Raw genomic sequence first — 8,461 nt, 5'->3', positions numbered from 1 at the left:
CAATATGCCATGCCATACAGTAGCCGATCTTTGCACCCTAAAAAAGATGAGTGTTATTGTGATTTGTTGATAAAGGGTCCGACGTTGTAATTGCATTCTTTTTCAGTTGATGCAGCCAGAACATATAAAAGCGAATATAAGAGGGCGCATTCCTTGTAGTTAATAAACAAGTAGGCCTACCTTTAATTTAATGGAGCGAGGACCAAGTCTATGTACATGTATTTACTTTCATTGCAAAACAAGCGTCGATTAGTGGTTTGTGAATGATTTAATCCTCCAATCTTGAAATTTACCTACACTTAACAATAACAGTCAAGATTGTGTTGTAATAAATAAACGTCAAATATTCTGCTTGAGTTAATTGGCTTTTGCTTTATGTTCTTTGTTTTACGGATTTTAAAGTATCTTTACTGAAATTGTACTACGATGTACAACAATAACCATCCCTTTACACACTTAGCAATAACAGTCAAGATTGTGTTGTAATAAATAAACGTCAAATATTCTGCTTGAGTTAATTGGCTTTTGTTTTTATTTTTTGTTTTACGGATTTTACGGGATTTTACTACAATGTACAACAATAACACAGTATATAAATAATATGTTTTAGCTTAAATATTCATTATGAAGAATGGTTAATGTAGGCAATAAACTTGCTGCTTGCAAAATATTCTTCGCTTCAACTCCGTGGGTTGTCAAGGGTTATCGCGCACGCGCACTAAATGAAATGACGTCAGTTACAGCTTTGGCCAATGAGAACCATCCTTGCGGTCATGCGCATAGAAAAGTGGTTACATTAAATACTTTTTTTCTCTCTTGTCTGTTAATATTGAGAAGGTCACGTAGATATGTCTTGAGCTTGTCTTTAGCACATTCTATCGTCGACGAAGAAAACATAAAAATGACATCATCTGAGCCCTGTAGTGCACATTAGTTGACGCGTAAAGAAACGGGTTTATGGCCGAGTTGAAAAACATCAAATATGAAACTCCCCAGAGTGCGTACGGGCTGACGGGAACTCCTAGAGCATTAATGAATACTGTGATGAACCATGGACACCAACATATTAGGAATGTTCCTGTCATGAGTGCAAGCATGATGGCGGATTTGCGGTAGGCTTGGGACCCAGGCATACGGGGGTTGGAGGGAGAGGCACCGGCATCACCCGAGGTTAACACAGACCCAGATCCTCCAGAAGACGAGCTGTGCTTCTGCTCATGCGCGTCGTCAATCCCCATGCTGATGGTTCCCGACTCGGTCCGCTGTCTAGCCAGTAGTATCCTCCTGATCTTGACGAACACCAGCGCGTTGAATGACGTCAGTAACGTCATGGGCAGCAGGAACTCGAACACCAACGTCACCATGGCGTAAGCCAGTGAGTGGATCCCCTCCGATGCGCATTCCAACGTGTAGTTGATGTTGCGCACTCCCGATAGCTCCTCCCACTCCACGTCAATCACCGACACGAAGACATACGAAGCCAGAACGGTCGCCATGATGACAGAAATGGCGCGCTTTTTTGACTGGTAGCTGATATAAAGCAAGGGCGCCCTCACCCACATGAACCGGTCCCAGCTGATCAAAACCAAAGCAAAGCCTGACAACACGGTGCATGCGAACTGAAACAAGAGCCAGAACTTGCAGGCGATTTTACCAAAAGGCCAGTAACCGTAGTACACGAACAAATTGTTCAGTGGAATCACCATGACGCCGACCAGGAGATCCGCAATGGACAAGTTCAAAATGAAGTAGTTGGAGATTTTACGGCAGATGCGTTTGGCGCGGAAGAAAGCAGCAATTGCGAGTAAGTTGGCAACGATGGTAATGGCGGCCTGTAGCCACATGACAACGATGATGACGTAGTAGCAACCGTGGCATGCCTCCTTGATACCGGGAGGAATTTCTTGAGACGCCATGGCTGAAAGGAAATGAGAAAGATAAATCGTGTCTTCAAAACGAAATTAGTTAAACTTGAAGGCACTCAGCTGCAGTTTACCAAACATGCAGCGGTGCTTTAAATGTGTGGAATAAAAAAAAAATCCGCATACAGGATTTGCGAGTCTCCCTTTAAACCAAAAAATCTTCTGCTGTGAATTAAACAAAACACAAAGTATGTTTAAGGCGTAAATGAACAGTCAGTGGGAGCCATAGTAATAAACAAAATGTTGTGAAACAAGTTTGATTCCGTAAAAGCCTAGCCTACGTGACAAGAAATGTTGTCAAAACGTAGGTCTGTATACAGGGCCATAAATTTAATTATAATTTTGTTCGAGTTGCAACATGTATAGATCTAGACCTACTTGTCTATTGCCACTACTGCAATAACTGTTATTTATTATGTTTACAGTGGTAGGCTGACTGGGACCGTCTTCGAAATTAAACACAATTCTGGGGGAAATGGAAAAAAAGACTACATTTTAGACACAAGTTTGTATGTGGAGACCTCAACAATTAATCTTGACGGGAAACGTCGCATTCGATTCGTTTTGCATTATGTACAGATAAATTACTAAGTGCACATGTGCAAAGAGTGTTGACATCTAATTTTGGATTTCTATCAATCATTTTTGGTAAGAAAATTGGTCGTGAATAAACGTTTGCGTGTCAGTCTCAAACGTAGGAATTGCATGAGAAATTGCCATATGTTTTACCCTGTATATTTCATGACACATGACAACCTAAAGTTATATCGATTTTGTTTGAAATTTTATCCGAATTGTTTCTGAATACAAACCTCACGAACAAACCCGACGATTAGGAAAGTCAATGTTGCCATTTTCAGTACATATTTTAGTAAGTTCGCTAAAATATCCGTGAATACATTGAGCTTAAACAATTAGTGATACTTCGAATTCAACCGACTAGCTAAAACACGGTCTTAACCATTTTAATTCAAATGTGAAAACAAAAGGTAAGCCTACTTCAACAAAAAAGCCGTCAACAAATGATTAGAATAAAATATTACTACAATTACCAATCAATTTTAACTACACCTGCTTGAAACACCTGTTATGCAATTTTGCAAAAGACAGTGATAAAAACACACAAACAAATTCAATTCTTACCTGAGAACAGCGAGTTCGTTTCCTGTCTCTTCCTCGAAACTGCGAGAAAGACGACTGTTGGGTTCCGTTCTGGCCCTGCCGATCTGTTTATTTCACCGCCACTCGCAGCGGTGACGAAAAAATATGCCAATTTCCGTGTCCCAATTACTTTTTCCATATGAAGAAAAACAGAGCGAACGAGAAGCATCCAATCTTGCTGTCGGCGATGTCAATTTATTGTTTTGAAATCAATCTGCCTTTTCGGCCGCACGCAGTTCCTCGAACCTCAACTAATAAAAGAAACTCGTGTTTTTTTTGCGGGGAATTTTTCTTCCCGATTAATGTTTAACTGTCCGTGATGTCACGTGATCTTAAAGGCGTAGTAGCAAAGACCAAGTTCTTTAAATCCTTCAAATCATTAATCTGGCAGCGTAGAAACTTAGTTTGCTGAGTATAACCTCAGTTTAAATGTCGTTCTTTGTGAAATTAACACTTTTACCAAAATATGGCACCGTTTGAATTGACACAATGGTTTTTATTTTGCATTTGTTTAATTCCTGGTCGATTTCACAACCGTTTACACTGCAGATCTAAAATTCATTTCAAGTACTTTTGGTTACTGTAGTAATGCCTTGACCCTTGGACTGCAACCGAATTTGTCAACAGTTATCATTACTCAGACAAATAAATAGAACTTCGGACAGAGTTTTATTAATTTTTACGATTTGATATTTTGAAATAAATGCGTGGATTGCTGCAATATAGTTGTATACAATTGTTGCTCTTGAATTGTGCAAATAATATGATAATATTGATATATACATGCTCATAAAAGTATTATAAAATTGTTTTCATCTTATATATATTCGTTTACATTACATCATTGTTTTTATGTTTTATGCTCCGTTGTGTGTTCTGTGCTCAAAAGGTAGCAAAGATGACAACCATCACATTAATTTTTTTTCAAGCATTCTGCATTGCATAAAAATTCAGTCACGAAAGGCAAAAAAAACCGCTGATATCACTCGATCAAGGGTCAACATGCAGGTGCCATGTGGAGAATTTGACCTTTATTACCAATGAAAAAGTTTACCAATGATTATGACAAGGTCGCCCAGGGTCTGCAACCGAGGTTGAAACAAAACTGAGAACGAGGTTGGGCTCGGCGTTCAGCCAAACATGCTTTCTCCCTAACGACACAGCAAACGAGAAACGGTTCCCTGAAATAAATGTCCAGGTATTGAGTCAACCATGTACGGTCAAGAGTCATTCCAATAAATCTGCCCAAACAAGCAGAGTTTGCCGAGCACTCCAGACCAGGCTGTAATTTCACTGTCGTTTCTTTTGGGGTTTCATCCCGTGCACAAAATGATAAATTCCCTTGATTCAGTGACCATATTCATCAAAAGGAAACGAGGAAATCCCGAGCAGAGGCTTCTCAAGAAAAATAAAATCCAGTTCTCATATATAGTTGGTGCTGGCTGACAGGTGTAGCTGTATTATTTCCTAGTTCAAAGCCCAGTAACCAAAAGCATCACTAATAAAAGTCGGATAAATAAGTAAACACCAGGTTTTGTCGAAATAATTACGTAGGAAGAAATTAAAATTGCACCCCCCCCCCAAAAAAAAAACCCCAAAACAACAAAACAATTTTTGTTTAAATTCAAACTGCCTCTGTGGAAACATGACCTCTTGAAATTGTACCCATGCAATGGATGGTGTATTTTTTGGTAGATGGTATAAAAGCCGTACTTTATGGACACTTTTTTTGGTCGTACATGTAGTACATAATTTATGTAATTTGCCTCATGAGTGTCATTTTTTAAAATTATTTTGCGCGCAGCTCAGTGGGGTCTACTCGTACTGCTTAGCGACGTCAATCATTTACACGTGCTTTTTAAGTAACCAATAAGAAAAGCTCACCTGCCTGATACGTCATGAATATGCAAAAAACAACAACAACCACAGGGCGGTACAAAGAATTACCAATGACGTGATATCTGTTAAGCTATCAAAAGCTTTAGGATTAAGATAAAGACTTTTACAATGTAAAACCCTTATCGATATGATATCGTTTGCCGACAGATGTGAGCTTTCACAAGCTAGATTAAGCAGGCATTATACTTTTGAGCGCATTTTTCTCCTTTAAATGTTCCCCCCCCGGGGTGGGGGGGGGGGGGGCAGGGACAGAAAGAGATTCTTGGGGAGGGGGTAGATGCTGGTGGATGAGGCGATTTCTCCAGCCCTTCCGGTAGACCCGAATATGACGAAAACGCAAATCGCAATAATGATATCGTTTTTTTTTTAACCTCTTTACCTAATCGTTTCCGATGGCAATATATATTTTATATCAAGGATAATCAACGTTAATAGCGTGAAGATGATTAACTGTTAATTCTCACTAATGACTAAGTCTTAATCTGAGATAGAGATGAAGTCGTTTTCAAATAAAAGGTTGCGAGTTTTGCTCCGATGTTTATTACTCCTGAAGTAACCACCAGAGTCGTTTCACCATGCTGAAGTTTCTCGTGCTGTGTGCCCTCGCGGCCTCCGTATACGCCGGTGAGTACTAAAGTAGAATACACTTTAAGAGACAATTGGTACTGAAGAAAACATTTTAAAAAGTTTCGGACAAGTTTCGTTGAAATTTGGACTTAATGGTTGTGAAGTGTGCTAGTTAGTTTACGGACTTTAGTACCTCAATATTGTGACCACATCTGACCAAACTCTTTCATGAGCTCTTTCAAGAGGTGTTTATAAACTTTTTTGTTTACCCCAATGTTTCCCCTCTTTCAGACTGTGGTGTGCAGGTCATCAGTCCCTCTCTGTCCAAGATCGTGGGCGGTGATGAAGCCGTCCCCGGCTCCTGGCCCTGGCAGGTGATGCTCCGTAAGAAGTACTGGGGAGGAGACTACCAATTCTGCGGAGGTACCCTGATCAACGACCAGTGGGTGGTCACTGCAGCTCACTGCTTCTAGTAAGTAGCCTTAATTCAGTCTGAACACAGTCTGAACACAGCCTCAAAATCTCGAGTTTGAGATCAGCCAGCGCGTCGGTAGCCTCATGACCTATGACGTAGGGGTCAAGTTAATTTAAATATCATCAGGAGAACGAATAGGAAACTGTGTATCGCGTGACATGCAGGCGTGCTTGAGAAGTGGGCCAATCAGTGAACAGGGCGTCATCGTTGCCGGGGTGCTATAGTGTAGGGCAATTCAGTGTCTATGAGTAAACATACCTTGAGTTAGTTGATAAGTTTGTAATACATGGTTACAGACTCTTAATTTCTCGAAACCAATCCGAAAACATCCAACCTTCTTATCTCCAACTTTACCAAATCTTATCCACCAGCAACTACGGTAACATCAATCTGTACTCCGCTGTCGTCGGCGCGCACGACCGTGACGCCGTGGACGCCACCCAGTCCTCCGTCGGTCTCGCTCAGGTCTTCCTCCACGAGGACTACAACACGAGAACCTTGGACAACGACATCACCCTGCTGAAGCTGTCCAGCCCTGTCTCCCTCAGTGACTACGTCACCCCTGCCTGTCTGCCCCAGAGAGAGGTCGCCACCGGTACTGACTGCGTCGTGACAGGATGGGGCGACCAGGAAAGTAAGTCAGAACGTTTACTAAGAAGCGTGGAAATATTTGGCCGATCTAATATCACAGGCCTATCTTCGACAAAGATATTGGTAAACCTTCAAATTGAACAAGTTCAGAAGCGTTGTTATTATCATGGTCCTTTGGCAAACGGTAATAAATAGACCATTATCATGTTGCGGCCATCTTGATTTTCCCCCATTCAAATCAACGTAACCAAAGTAAGGCTGGAAGGAAATATAGCCTGTTTCCTTTTTTTTTGCACAAAAAACCCTTTATCACTCAGTGCTGTTATTGGATACAGGGAACATGATTGAAATGGTGGCAGCATGATGAAGGTTATTATTGTTGATCTGACGGAGCGACGTCCGATATTTGATGATTTCATAATGACGTTAGTTACCCTTCTAAAATTAACGGCGTTTTCAAAACTGTGGTTTCGTCTGCGAGTTTCTGAGACGATTTAGACCCTGAATTGTAGGAAACCCGCCTTATCTTGCATGGGAATTATGCTCCGGAATATGGAATAAAATTTCAAGTTTGTCCTTTTGATTCGAATATTAATAAAGCCTTGTTAATGATTCAGGCGAAGGAATGTATTCGATGTCAGGATACAGCCGAAGCCAGAACGAAGCCGTCCTTTGACGAAATAATTTCATCCTTCACCTTTTCTTTGCATCCCCCAGCCACCGTCGATGACCCCGCCCTCCAGCAGGTCGTTGTGCCAATCATCTCCACTGCCCAGTGCAACAAGGCCACGTGGTACGGCGGTGACATCACAGACAACATGATCTGCGCTGGTTACTCCCAGGGCGGTAAAGACTCTTGCCAGGTACGAAAAAAGGCGCCCTCTAAGGGTTTTAAAATACCGCCCTCTGTTGATTTTGACTAGCGCCCTCTGTTGACATGTAAATAGCGCCCTCTGTTATATGTAACTAGCGCCCTCTGTTAAATGATTTCTAAAATTAATGTGCCCACCATGTTTAAATTTGGGGCCCGATTTTGGCTCCATAAACGTTTCCTGAGAAACCTCTTTAGACTAGCGGAATTTTTTAATGACCGTGTCGGATTAGCGATAATAGTTGGAGAGTTGTTTTCCCCACTAATTTGTCAAACATCACACAATTTATTCAATTCTCTTTCTATTTCTAGGGTGACAGCGGTGGTCCATTCGTCTGCGCCGCCTCGAGCGGAGCCTACGAGCTTGTGGGCGTGGTCAGCTGGGGATACGGCTGCGCAGACGCGCGCAACCCTGGAGTCTACGCTAAGGTCCTCAACTACGTTGATTGGATCAACAACATCGTTGCCAACAACTAAACAAAAGACAAGTCATGAATTATTCAACAGTTCAGCAAGCCAACTCGGGAGGGCGTATTAAAGCCTTGGCCATATTGGAGCAAAACCATTACGATCATTTGTTTAACTCAAGAAAAGAAAGCAATTTATACAGTACAAAGGGAATTAAAAGTCACAAGACGTATTCCCAAACCCAGTCCCACTAAGAAACATGATTTCGATGAATCAGTGCCCCAAATATGTCATTTTGTGCATGAATTATAAACAATAAATTTCTAAGATTATTAAGTGTTTAATAAATGTAACGAGTTTGAAAGAGTAATCAGTTTCATGCGTTGTTTATTATTCTTCCCCCTCCCACCCCTCCCAGTCCCCGCTCAGAATCGAATTCGGAGAAAACCTTTTAATTGTTGGAAACTAATTGAGTGTCCCATGCCTGCACAGCGAGGAGACTTAAACTACCAGTGATGTATCTCAGGGTAAATCGCATGCTGAGGGAATTTCACGGTTAACCTCACC

At 41.4% G+C, this 8,461-nt stretch overlaps 2 protein-coding genes across 2 annotated transcripts; one reads left to right on the top strand and one right to left on the bottom strand.

Moving 5' to 3' along the window:
• Positions 1 to 875: 875 nt before the first annotated feature.
• LOC119725165 (5-hydroxytryptamine receptor 1B-like) lies at positions 876 to 1,916 on the bottom strand. The gene has a single exon (XM_038196525.1). The coding sequence runs from the start codon at positions 1,914 to 1,916 to the stop codon at positions 876 to 878; it is 1,041 nt and encodes a 346-aa protein (XP_038052453.1).
• A 3,579-nt stretch (positions 1,917 to 5,495) lies between these two features.
• Positions 5,496 to 8,264, top strand: LOC119724778 (trypsin-like). Its single transcript, XM_038195989.1, has 5 exons — positions 5,496 to 5,606; positions 5,841 to 6,021; positions 6,396 to 6,658; positions 7,333 to 7,478; positions 7,799 to 8,264. Exons 1-5 carry the CDS (start codon positions 5,558 to 5,560, stop codon positions 7,961 to 7,963), a joined length of 804 nt encoding a protein of 267 aa, XP_038051917.1. The 5' UTR covers positions 5,496 to 5,557; the 3' UTR covers positions 7,964 to 8,264.
• The last annotated feature ends 197 nt before the right edge of the window (positions 8,265 to 8,461 follow it).

Source organism: Patiria miniata, unplaced genomic scaffold (assembly GCF_015706575.1).
Source record: "Patiria miniata isolate m_02_andy unplaced genomic scaffold, ASM1570657v1 HiC_scaffold_18, whole genome shotgun sequence".
Classification (NCBI taxonomy): Eukaryota; Metazoa; Echinodermata; class Asteroidea; order Valvatida; family Asterinidae; genus Patiria; species Patiria miniata.
Note: the sequence above shows the minus strand (reverse complement) of the source record. Positions and strands in the feature narration are given on the sequence as shown.

Coding starts and splice junctions, on each gene's coding strand:
- LOC119724778 (XM_038195989.1), top strand. CDS start 5,558: ATGCTGAAGTTTCTCGTGCTGTGTGCCCTCGCGGCCTCCGTATACGCC. Junction 5,607..5,840: donor CGCGGCCTCCGTATACGCCG/GTGAGTACTAAA, acceptor CCCCTCTTTCAG/ACTGTGGTGTGCAGGTCATC. Junction 7,479..7,798: donor GCGGTAAAGACTCTTGCCAG/GTACGAAAAAAG, acceptor TTCTATTTCTAG/GGTGACAGCGGTGGTCCATT.
- LOC119725165 (XM_038196525.1), bottom strand. CDS start 1,916: ATGGCGTCTCAAGAAATTCCTCCCGGTATCAAGGAGGCATGCCACGGT.